This window comes from Mauremys mutica, chromosome 5 (assembly GCF_020497125.1).
Source record: "Mauremys mutica isolate MM-2020 ecotype Southern chromosome 5, ASM2049712v1, whole genome shotgun sequence".
Classification (NCBI taxonomy): Eukaryota; Metazoa; Chordata; order Testudines; family Geoemydidae; genus Mauremys; species Mauremys mutica.
This window is the reverse complement of record NC_059076.1, coordinates 59996446-60009907: the sequence shown is the minus strand read 5'-3', so window position 1 is coordinate 60009907 and position 13462 is coordinate 59996446. Positions and strand designations below refer to the sequence as shown.

At 39.3% G+C, this 13462-nt stretch overlaps 1 protein-coding gene across 1 annotated transcript in view; it reads right to left on the bottom strand.

Annotated features, from left to right (window-relative positions):
- The window catches only part of EDNRA (endothelin receptor type A), a 40001-nt gene extending 33635 nt beyond the window's left edge, over positions 1 to 6366 (bottom strand). Inside the window, exons 1-2 of the mRNA XM_045018929.1 lie at positions 6165 to 6366; positions 2755 to 3234 (exon numbers count right to left, since the gene is read on the bottom strand). Of these exons, the coding sequence (XP_044874864.1) occupies positions 2755 to 3156 (402 nt within the window). The 5' untranslated portion in view covers positions 3157 to 3234; positions 6165 to 6366. The remainder of the gene's footprint in view (positions 1 to 2754; positions 3235 to 6164) is intronic.
- Positions 6367 to 13462: the final 7096 nt, after the last annotated feature.

Below are 13462 nucleotides of genomic sequence, written 5' to 3'. Positions count from 1 at the left end.
GAAGAATCCCATGCAATGCTACAGGCTGGGGACCGACTGGCTAAGCAGCAGTTCTGCAGAAAAGGACCTGGGGGTTACAGTGGACGAGAAGCTGGGTATGAGTCAGCAGTGTGCCCTTTTTGCCAAGAAGGCCAACGGCATATTGGGCTGTATTAGTAGGATCATTGCCAGCAGATCGAGGGAAGTGATTATTCCCCTCTATTCGGCATTGGTGAGGCCACACGTGGAGTATTGCGTCCAGTTTTGGTCCCCCCACTACAGAAAGGATGTGGACAAATTGGAAAGAGTCCAGTGGAGGGCAACAAATATGATTAGGGGGCTGGGGCACATGACTTATGAGGAGAGCCTGAGGGAACTGGGATTATTTAGTCTGCGGAAGAGAAGAGTGAGAGGGAATTTGATAGCAGCCTTCAACTACCTGAAGTGGGGGTTCCAAAGAGGATGGAGCTAGGCTGTTCTCAGTGGCGGCAGATGACAGAACAAGAAGCAATGGTCTTAAGTTGCAGTAGGGGAGGTCTAGTTTGGATATTAGGAAACATTATTTCACTAGGAGGGTGGTGAATCACTGGAATGGGTTACCTAGGGAGGTGGTGGAATCTCCATCCTTAGAGGTTTTTAAGACCCATCTTGAGAAAGCCCTTGCTGGGATGATTTATTTGGTGTTGGTCCTGCTTTGAGCAGGGGGTTGGACTAGATGACCTCCTGAGGTCTCTTCCAACCCTAATATTCTATGATTCTATGATCTCCCATAAAGCACCAAAGCAACTCAGGCAGATGTATATTAATGTCAAACTGATCTAAACCTAAACCTTTAGAGTCTATTTGATAAGCCAAAATATTTTGATTTGGGTCAGCTCAGCCTGAAACAAAATATTTCATTTTGATTTTCACAATGGAAAATTGAACATTTTTGGCAATGTTAAAATTTTGCCACAGAACATTTCAATTTTTGCAGAATTTGCACTTTCCATTGAAAAACAATTTTTCATGGAAAATGTACATCCACTGTAGTTGCTACCAGTTTCTACTACAACACATGCATTTTTATGACCACCGCTTTGGCTTGATTCTGATCTCACTGGTTTAAAACCAGGGTAATGCTATTAACTTAAATGGAATAACTGCTAATTTATACCAGTGTAAGTGAGATCAGAAACAGGCCTTGTGTCTTATTTCATACATATATACATATATTTGATTAGTTTTATAAAAAAACAAATGAGAATTTCTTATAGCCTTGTGGTATGTATGACTGTATTATAGTTATGCCCCTAATTATAATTCATAGTATATATTTCTAGAGAGGGATATTTTCAAAATCTGAGCTATTTTGCTTTTATTTTAAAACCCATTTTTAAGCCCTAATAGGCAAACATTTATATATATTTTATTTATGAATAAAGATATATATGTGAGTGTGAACAAAATCCAAAATTTGCCAAAATCTTTGGGGGTTAAATTGTTTATTTTATAACAGTGGTTTTCAACCCCAATGGGGGTCCACAGACTATGTCTAAGAGGTCTGAAAAGGTTGTCATTACTGTAGAACGGTGGTTTTCAACCCGTGGTCGGCGAACCCCTGGGGGTATGCAGGCTATGTCTAAGATTTCCAAATGGGCCTGCACCTCCATTCAAAAGGTTTTAGGGGTCCACAAGTGAAAAAATGTTGAGAGCCACTATTTTATAATGTTATGCCTTGTTTGAGGTCCTAAGGAAAGAATAGTCATAATAATCTCAGCAGTGTGTTAGCTTTCCAGGCTCACAAGGCTAAAGTGAGAAAAACTTTACAAATATATTTCAAAGGTTTCTAAAACATATTCAGGCAAGTTTCAAGATCATCCAAATATTTTGATCCTCATGAAAAATAACAAGGGTCCAATCCTGTTCTTATTCACGTCAACAACAGCTATATTAGGGCCCACAGGAGTCTTCTGCTTATTTTAAAAAAAGCGTCTTTTAAAATCTATTTCTAATTGTATTTCTGTCTTTCCAACCCACAGCATATATCAGTGGAGTCTAGACCTCTTTGGGTCCAATATAATCATATGATTAATCAGGCAAGTTGATGGTCAAATTTGGGCCAGTAAATGTATAATTCAATATAAAAAGTAACCTTTTGTAGGTTTGCATAGTTATATAGTAAATCAAGGCTGCACGGCGTAATTTATTTACATTTAAAAGAGTTGTTTATAATCCTTCATGTATTTTGACAAATCCAGCTGCCAAACAGTATTTAAACACTATTCTGATGTATAAGTGGCCTTAAGAATCATAAACTGATTTGAGCTTCTGCCATGAATGAATGTTAAATTCAAGCCCTAACACTCAATTCTAGAAGGGCTATTAAATCATCACATAAAGACTGTGTAAATCATGGGAAATATGTTCTGTGTAAACAAAGGAAGAATAGGATATGTTCCCAAAATAGTAGCTATCAATCTGATCCATAAAGAGAATAGCAGTCTTTTCAAAAGCTGCTCTCTTCATATGTTTTACTCTATCTTCAGCTAGTTGTCTGAAGGACACCATCCAAAATCAAATTCTATTGTATTTTATTTGTAACCAGGTGCTGCTAAATACACAAGGACACACCTTGCTATGGTAGGTCAGAATAACTTGCAAAAGAGGATACATTGTATCTTCATAAGGAGAAACCTTTATACTTTGCTTATTAATAAATAGAATAGCAGTAATTAGAAACAAACACACTGATACGTTGTGAAAAGTTAAAGTGTACCCGTTGTTGCTTCCTACCTTATATACATTGATAGGAATATCAATGACAATATAGATAAGATCTCCGAGTGCCAGGCTAGCTATCAGCGCATTGGGGCCATTCCTCATACACTTGTTCTGGTAAATGATCCTCAGCAAAGTTGCATTCCCAACCAATCCAACGATGAAAATAATACAAGATATCACTGTGTTAATGTATTTGAAAGTGTCAGCAATTTTAGCCCGTTGGGAGCAATAGTCTGTTTTGTTGGGTACCATGGGTCGGATAGTAGTAAGGAGTAAGCTGGGCTCTAGTCCAGAGTAGGTGGTCAAATAGTTTCCAGAATCACTTAGATTGGTGTAATATCTGTCAGAACTGTCGCTGAGGCCACATCCAGTGACAAGCAGTAGCAAGGAGACTCTTAAACAAAAGGTTTCCATCCTAAAGTCTTGAATGGCAGGCACAATCAATGAAATACTTCTTTCAATGTTTCAGTGTGATCCTTCTTACTTCTTCACCTATATGGAGAAACAAAACATAAACAAAACAGATTGACAATCATCTTATTTCTCATTTCAAAAGAAGTGCTTGTACAGCTTGTTTTTATACTAGTTAAGCTATCTTGGATAATAGATTACAAAATGAGACAGAAAATCCCCATGGCATTTGAGGGGTAGTGCTAAAGAAATTCTGCCAGATCACAAAAGTGTGTAGGAGTATTTGTCTATATAAGGGATAAAGCATTCCAGACAACAAGTGGTGGATAAGAGTTTTGTCACAAGACTTAGGCTTCCAAGTCGAGTAAATCAGCATGGGATGTCTTGGCAGCATTACTGATACTTTAGTCAAAAGAAAATTTAAATTTTTCGATAGCTGGAGTTCTGCTAAATAACAAAGCCACAACCCTGAATTCATAAATTCTATTTAAGGCCAGAATGTATTATTATTATTATTTGTTTTAATATTTGTTGGTGCAAAAATGATGCTATAGACCTATTTTTCTTTGCCATAATAATTAGCTGGCTTTTAAAATTTAAAAGCCCTGAATATATAATTTTCAAATCCAGTTCATGAATAAGTAGTTCATTAAGTGCCAGATCCAAAGCCCTCAGAAGTGAGTGGGGAGACTCATATTGACTTCAGTAGGCTTTGGATAAGGCCCTTAATGCTTTTAAATCTGCTACATATACCAGTAGGCTAGTAGAAATTTATCCTGGATATTTCAGAATTCCAGTGCAGCTCATGTTCAGATGTTAGCTGTACATAAGTTAATTATAATTGTATAAAAAGAAAACATGATAGATATTGCATACTAAATACTTGGCATGGCATCCCAAGGAATAACCCATGACATCTGCTGCTTGTAAAGGGCACATCAGTAGTAGGACATTCTTCCACCACAAGTGTGACCCTGAGTAACAGAAAAATCTGTGGCCTATTTACCGCAGTCGAGGATGGTTATCATCAATATCAGTAATGCTGCATCATGCTTCAGGTCATATCGACCACTCTGGGATTCTCTTTTGTGAAGTTTAGTGTGCATTCTCAAGCCCCAAAGATTTTTTCCCCTTCCCTTCAGCTCAGTGTGACAAACTATCACAAGACATCTCTGTGTGAGCTAGGATAAAGTCAAGGGCAGTGTTGAGCCAAACTGGAGATTTGAAAGTCCAGTGTTGCATAATACTACTAGGAGAACTTGAATGAAGGAGTTGCAGAGATACTTTTAAGTTAATAAATTCCAGTATATGTGGAGATTCCTGAATAACAGTGAAGAATTTACAGTAGAAAGCAATGAGAGAGAGTTCACTGACACTGGGCCTTTGGGCACTATCATAATACAAATATTTAGTACTACTGCCTACTATGCTTTTCCATTCCAGTAGGTGGTATGTAAAGAGTCATGAGTGTGTAACAGGAGCATACGCATCCCTAATATGTGTGCGTGCGTGCCTATTTTGCATAGAGTATATGTATGCCTGTGTTTGTCCTCAGTGGTACAAATTCTGACCCTACTACATTGGTGTAGCTAAAATCATAATCTGGCCCACTATATTAGTTTGTGTATATGATCTTAAACCCTAATGAACTGGATATCTGTCTAAGATATTTATTTAAAAAATGCTTGTTCTGCTGGTATCTAAGGACCACTAGCAATACTTTGCACCGCTTTAGTGCTTTCAGTTTAGGATTCTAAAGCACTTTGTAACAATTTTACAACAACAATTTTACAAATGGGGAAAACTAAGTCACCGAGAATTGCAGTGACTTATCCCGTTCATACAATAAATCAGTGATACAGCCAGGTATAGAATCCAGATTTTCTAACACCTAGTCCTATGATTAAACCATGCCACTAACCTTCTTTTTCTCAATTTATGAACTTTGTATATGTAAATTTGATATATTACTTATATACCACATAAATGTGATGTCAACATGGCAGTCATACAAACAGCATGAGGAACGATGGACAAAATACCCAAGACCCCAAGTAGAAACTTTTCCTGAAGAGGTAGCAAAATCAAAACAAAAAAAAATTCCCATATACTAATTTCCAAGAACATGGATTCATGATATACATATTCAAGATATGGAGTCACTGACAAATCCTCCATTACTATGTGCTTGTTTTCACTGTGCCTGTATGCATGTGTAATAGCAGTGCACAAGCACTCCACTGAATGCAATATAATAATATTTGTGTTAACTGTCTGTAAGAATACAATAAAATAGGCCATTGTATTTATGTAATCTCAGTATATAGAATAGCTAAGGAATTTCTGTGCATTTACAGGCCATATGCATGTGGTGTCAGTGTGTCACTAACACAATGGTACACAAAATTTCTTACAACCAGCATGGGACGCTGAGAACAAAACTCCTAACTTCCCAGCAACAAATATCCTGCTAGGGAGAGTAAAGCCAGGACAATCCCCATGCCAAGATTTCCAAAACCAAACCGGACAGTTTGAAATGAATTGTTTAATTGATTAAACACTATTGAGATTTGTAAACATTTAAATCATTAAATTAAAAAGGCCAAAAGGCACATGAGGTTTAAAATGGATCTAATAAACTTAACTAGGACGGATGTTTCAAAGCAATTATAATAAAATGTACTTTAAAAAATTATTTTCTTCTAGTGAGATCTCACTAAGCAAAGTGTAGTTGGTTGTGGGATATCTGCCCTTTTCCCTTCTTCCAGCACAAAAGAAAACACCCTCCCTTCTAGCACTGTCAAAAGATCAGTTCCAAAATGCAAGTGGCAAAGCATTACCATCCACAACTCCCCTTCAGTACTGGGTATCTGACATGCTCTATATATTTTAAACTTTTTAAAATAACATTTATTGAAAAGGTAAAATAAGATGCCTGATAACTAACACACACTTTTATCATCATCACCCAATCCCTTCTAAATTGTTAAGGATAAGTGCTAAAACCATACCATGAAGCTCCCTCTAGGTTCTCACACAGGGAACATGCAGCTGCTTCTGCCCCCATTTCCGTGCATAGGAGACTGCAAACCCACTCCAAGTGTAGTTCAGGCTGCTGCTGAGAATTTCCTCAGTGTGGCTTCTCCTGGGAAAGCCTTACCAAATCCTCCTTTCTCAATGTGACTGGGTGGGATTGGAAATCTCCACCTCCGCTGTATCAGCAAGAGAGAGAGAGAGAGAGAGAGAGAGAGATGTCAGAACATCCCCTCTTTCTGTCCCCTCCCCCATTTGCCCCCTCCTCCCCAAACCTCCAGCCCAGACTGAGACCCTGCCAATGTTAAACACAAAGGCTGCCTCCCGGGCACAAGGGAACAGTGAGTTCTTTAACCATTTCCTCCCTGAAATGGAGTTAACCTAATATGCTAGGTTCATTTAAGCAATAGATCTTAGAAATCTACTACAGTAGCTTTCTGCTAAAGAAGCCCAGGACAGCCCATTGAAATACTGGACAAATGAGCGAAATAGAAGGCATAAGACAGATAAGCACAGTGGGAAAACATTGGCTCTTGAAGATTTCCATAATCTTTGCTTTGTAATTTCCCATTTGTTATGATTAAAAGACTTTTACAAAAGAGTCACTAAAATATGATTTGTAAAGTGTTAAAAAACCTATATCCCGAAAGTCAGATTGCCCAGAGGCAGAATTCTCCAAACTGTGGTCCATGGATAGCTTGGTGGTCACATGTTGCTATATTTCCTCCCCCCGATTTCCAACTGCTAAAATGCATTAAAAAAGTCAGTGAAAATACATTACATTTCCTAATATTGCTATGTTTCCTAATATTTCCTAGTATTATTCTTCCACGGGAGCAATATCTTGTGTAGTTGTAGTTGCCTCAGAGATGTTAAGCATTTGTGAATGGGAGGGCATACTGTCCATGGAATTGCAGGTGAGAGGGGAGATGTCCATGAGACAGTGTCTCTATTCAAATGAGGTCCATGCTATCAAAAGTTTGAGAAGCCCCACCTTGTGGTCATGAACCTTTTTCATTCTGAGAAAAATATGATTATCTCACCAAAGGCACCTGTCTCCACTCACAGGGCCTGAGGCACAGTAAAAAATTTGGCCTAGGATAAGTGTTGTATTAAAGCAATCCAGGAATACAAGCACACTACAACTCAGGGCTCTGTGGGTATGTCTACACAGCAACAACAACAAAATCCCACGGCTGGCCCATTCCAAGCAACTTGGGCTCATGAGGCTTGAGCTGCAGGGCTCTTTCATTGCTGTATAGAGCTCTAGGACCCTTCCACCCCACAGAGTCATAGAGTTTGGGCCCTAGCCTGAGACCGGACTACACAGCAAATGAAACAGCCCCGCAGCCCGAGATTGAGTTGGCTGGCATAGGTCAGCCACGTTTTTTTCTTTGCTGTGCAGATATACCCTATCTGGCCCAGAGTCCACCTGCGGTTGGTATGGCAAAAGCAGAGGGGCCCACTTCTCTCTCAGAGAAACAGAGGTGTCAGGGCCTTTCTCCACCTCCCAAGAATGGCCCCTGCCCATGTCTCTTTGGGAGCAGCAAAGGCCCTCCTTCTCCAGTGGAGAGGCAGAGGAGGCAGCAAGTGATAGCCTGGTCCTTACCCCAGCAGTTGAGGTGCTCCTGATTGGGTAGGTGGGAAGGTCCTTCGCAGAATGTTCTGCTGGGATGGTGCTGATAGTGCCCCTCCCTACCAACCTGAGCACTCTGAGCAGTAGGTCTTGGTGTTAACACCCCCACTGAAATCAATAGTGCAGTTTATGCCTCTTGGAGCTATTGTTTCAGAATCTTTGCAGACTTCTGCAGATGTTACAGTATCAGCTACATTGAGCTTATGTTTTCAAGCTCTTCTTTTAAACCACCAGGGCTGGAAACATTTTTTAAATGAAAGATCAGATTATGATGTAATCACATGACTCCCAGAGCCTGGGTCTAGGCAAAGGCGTGTAGTGCCCATGTTTTCATTCAGCCCTAGCTGAGATGATTTGATACTCCATGAAAGCTAACCAATGTTGTCTTTGAGCCCCTGGCTGAAGCCTTTTAAGATCTTCATTTCAAGAGCTAATTTTGGCTTCCCAAGTGGTTACACCAGAGGAATAGCTTTATAAACTTTTGTGGACTCCTTTTTGAGCACTAAAAGACAACCCTGCTCAATTTGATGCCAACATTTGCCGTTCTAAAAGAATAGGAACAGATTAGGAAGAATGGATCAAGATGGTGGAGCCACACAGTCTGCAAAACGTGGAGATTTGGTAACCAGATCATATGAAAAATTCATTTATACTTGCTCTGAGTATTGGATAGTAAATTTTCAGAAACTGAAATGTCTCTAAAATCCTCTTTTAGACCAACTAAGTGAAAAGATTGATAGATTTCAAAATCAGATAACAGCAGTGGAAAAAAGAGCTGTGGCATCTGAATCAGTCCAAACAACAGGCACTTTTATGTATCTCCTAGAAAACCAGCTCACCTACTTGATGAGTAAGAACACTATCTTAAAAGAAACATAATCCCTTGTTTAGAAACTCTTCAGAAGCCTGAAATTTTGCGAAGTCAAGCAGAAAAGCTTAACTCAACATATCTTAAGGGATGTTTTACATTAAATTAATGCTGGTATGTAATTAAACTGGCAATATTGTTTATTAAATGAAAGATATTTAAATAATTCATATTTATTAGTTTTATTGTACATACTTAGAATCACTGATATGTTTTTATTAGGAATCATCTTGTGTAAAAATTGTGTTGACAATCATTGATGATCCAGACTGAGTGCAGTCTGCACTTTCCATATAATCAATAGACTAAGCATACATTAAGGAGGCCTATATGAAATACCATTTATATCTTTCTCATAGACTCTCTAAACAGTCTCAACATCCTATTCCTTTCCTATGGCCTATTGATCCTTATGCCTAACTTGCTGAATAGGAGTAAACTTGAATTTCTGCTCTCATTCAAGCCCACATCTTACCTTACTGATTTATAACTAATCCAATCAATTTGGAAGGTTCAAACAAGACACTCCAAATTATGCCATGTTTAGTTGTATGTATTTAATATTAAACAAAATAAGAAAATTTCATAGTACTTGTAAAGCTCTCTCTTCTACAAATTACAATAAAGAGAAAAAAGAGAAAAGAGAGAGAGGGCTATTACCATAGTACATAATTCTATTATTGCCAGTCAGCCTATCTATAGTGTTAACTATACAGTATGACAATATTAATGTATGGTTAATAATGGTTCTGTGTTCTTTAATGACTGGACCTTTGTTCTGTCTTTAATCATGACAGTTTACCTTCAGCAGGGTCTTGTAGTTAGTTTTAATGTATCTAAAATCTGGTTTAATTTAGAAGTTTCATATAATTAGTCAGCCGATTACCAGCTAGTTTACCTATAGACAAAGCTCTTAAGTTTTTGTTTTTACTGAAAAATTCCTGAGGTTTACAAAAGTTATTTGGTTTTCACCAATTTTCACCTGAATTTTGAGTACATGTATGCAAGTACATGAAATGACTGATTATATTAAGAAAATAGAATAGATTATAGTAGTTAGATCTGTTTATACTAATAAATTAGTTTAATTGTAAATGTGAGGCTGTCTGTAAAGTGAGGAAATGTAGTGGAAGGTACACATGTGCAGGCATACGGCAAAAACAACTCCCCAGACCCAGCTTCCCTGTGCTGCAAGGAGAGATGTCAGCTTGGTAACTTGGACAGACCCTATGGGAGCCCAGGGGGATTCTCCCATACCCAGCTCCCCCCAACTCTGGAAAGGGAGAAAACTGCTTGGTGACATGGGCGACCCAGGTTATCGAATTGCCATCTCTCCTTCTGGAGTGGGTAGCAGAGTCAGAAGTACTCTTTCTTTTCTCTGTGGCTTTTCTTCTGTTCTTCCATCCCCCAATATTGACCCTGATGTTTGCCTAGAAACTCTGAGTTTATTTTTTGTAGTGTTTTTCACCCATTTTTTATTTTTTTAATCAAGACATGGGAAATTCTAAAATAAAATCCGAAAATGAAACCTTCCCTAGGAAAGATACCCTACAGAGTAAAACAACATTAAGCAAAATGCAATCTGCCATAGATGCTGAGAAGTCATTCAATAGGGTTCTTTGGGCCTACATTCTTTTAGTACTAGAGAAGTTTTGGCCTTCATTATCTGTAAGTCTCTGTATGCATTCCTTTGTTTGAACAGATCCCGATTAAAGACATTCTCTTGAAAAAGTGGCACAGCGCAACGCAAGATGTTCTCTCACCTCTCGTGACAGGTTTCTCCACTGAACCACTTGCATTAGCTTTAAGAGATTCAGAGCATCATAACACTCATGATGATATGATCATTGGCTGTGCAGATATCCTATTATATTTCAGTGAAACACAAGCTTCCATTCTATACCTTAAATAATTCTTAAAGGCGTACAGGACTATGTTTTGAGAACTGAAGCAATTGACCTTTCAATGAGATGCTAAGTACTTTCTTAAGCTTATGGTCCCCTGAGGAATTCAGGTGTCAAAGGAACACAACTTTCACCCAGTTTAACTAAACTAATAATAAACCTGCAACCCCTTTTATACACTTGCCCTTCAAAGGTGGCATAATTTAGCATTATCTATGTTTGGATGTGTTAACTGGATTAAAATTAATGTTACTTGAGTACTATAGTACCCACAAGTCTTTCTAGTACTGCTACCTGGTCGGTATAAAAAAAGAGTAGATAAAATGAGTATGCTACAATTTGTATAGCTTGAAAAGTGCCAACAAATCCATTTGCTGAGGTTCAAAAGAAAGAAAACATGCAAAGATACTAACACCCTCCCTGTCATTGCAATCTGGACAACTGTAATTTAAGATGTTTGGAACAGGTTGGGTTTTACAAAAAAACAGCTCTCCAGGGCAAAACATTGAAACAGCTTGTTACTCTTATTCTTTCCAACTTGATTTATGACAGATACTTGTCCCCCTCAGGAGATCAGACAAAATCCTATCCTAGGGAACATTCTGCAAATATGGAGAAAAATAATTGGGTACCTTGGTGTAATGCCAGAACTCACAGTGGCTTCCTGGATGTATGGGCCATCAGGTTTTCCTCTAGGACTGGATGATGCTAACTTTAAAAGATGAGATGCCAAAGGTCTGTGAACCATTGGAGGTATTTTCCATGGTATAACACTAACAGAACTTTGTACAGCTCAGAATTAAATTTAATCTAGTGTCTTGAGCTTTCTCTGTGTATCTACAAGTTAGCCAGTAGTTCTCAACCTATTTACCATTTTGGGCCACATCCAATACTACCTGTACGGCCCTAAGCATGTCACATGGGCTGCAGCTCTGTGCTGATTGGGCTGCAAGTGGCTGGAGGCCACACGTTGAGTTAGACAGATCCTAGACCAAGTTATTTAAAAAAGAAACTGAACAATGAAGAAGAAGCAATTAGAAGATGGTGGCTAACCTAAGTAAGCTTCTGTCTCTCCCATACAACTGCATCTCCAAGGAACACATAATAGTGTATAAGCCAAATTCTATAACCTGCACTCAAGACATTAAAATTCCTCTTAAGAATAATCAATAGCAGAAAGCATTTGAAAACTCCATTGAGGTCTCTATTTGCAGCACTCCTAAGCAAGTGCAGTACTTTGTGGTGCATAGACTTTAGTATTTTCCTCCATTTTTGAAGGAAAATAATCCAGATATACATTTGTTCATGTTCCTAAATGTGATTATCAACCACCCTCACTGATACATTGTTTATGGAGTTGCTGTAACACAAACCCATTTTGGGCACTGATCTCCACCTTTTCATATATCCAGCATGGCAACTGACTCAATGTTCACACCTGTGATGGGGTATACAAATCTCGCACCATTAAGGAAGGGGTTAAGCAGCTGTTATGGGCCTAGGCAGCCCCAACCCATCACACCTGCAGAAAGATGCATGGCTTGGAGGAAGAGCTCAAAAGGGGAGCAGGCCAGCTCAGTAAGGCAGCAGACTGTAGAGGTGAGCTGACCTACTTTTGTGAGCTCCTGCAGCCTGAGGCCTGACTGTAGTGTGGCCAAACCCAAATAAAAGAGACTTGGGAGTTGTAGGTCTGAGAATTTATCTCTGATTTCCACTTATTTAATGTCTTTACTTTACCCGTTGGAAAACAGAGGACTGGTAGGAAGTGTGATCCAGGGAAGCAACAGTATAGCACTTTGGTAGTGCAGGATGTAGCTGCCTACACTGGGCCCTGCATGGGAACGCGGTGGAGAGGATTGGCCTACGAACTCCTAAGGTGTGCCAGAACGGAAGCAGATCCCTGATACAGGGAGTCTAAGGGAGAGAAGGTCCTAAAGCCTGAAGGACAAGATACCGAGACCTCAACTCAGAGGGAGACCCAGAGACCCACAATTAACCCAGAGAGCTACTTTGTTGGTGAACTCTTCATATATCCTGAAAGGGGCAGACCTGAAACATGTGACATGATCAGAGGGGGCTGAGTCATGGAAGGACCAGATCACCACAGCACCAGAGCAACTGTCAACAGGGGCATCCTCTGGATCCCTGATTTTGTACTTATGACCCTCACTCTTGACCCTGTTCTTCATTAGTTGTCCCCCATCCTCATTTGAATCCCAGCTTCAGTAGCTCCTCCCCTTAGGTGGGGGGAGGGGCCTTCAGATGTGGGCGGGCTTGCACCCTCTCGCCTCCCAGACTTCAATAGGTGTGAACTGGGGCACCAGGAGAGAAGAGGACTTGCCGTGCCCTGCCTGACCACTAGATGAGTGAACCCCTTCACAAAACCATTATTATACATTCTGGGACTAACCTTATGTGTGGCTAGCATTGTAGGTAACGGAATATAATGTCTGAGGGAATGTGTATATTAGTAGAGATTCAAAGAATGAAATATTTTAACTGATCTAATATCATACTAATTGAAGTTGTAAAAATCTGATTGCTTTTCATAAAATACACAGAAGTCACGGTTTCCCAGTAAGTGCTTTATTTACAGTATGTTTCCTGTTATGACATATTTATTAATCCTACTCCACCTAAATGATAAGCGCAAATAAACCCTCTATTCCTCTGCCAAGTACAGCTTATTCTCTTCCTTCTTTCATCATGTTCCCAGAGTACTATAGCCACTAATAACACGGATTTATAATTCAAAGTAAATTCTAAGGAGGACATTTTTATATTAGCTCATCATAATTAGGTAGATGTTCAGAGTAGTGCCACCAAAGAATCTCCATGATGGTCTTGTATTGGCTTAGGCACAAGGCT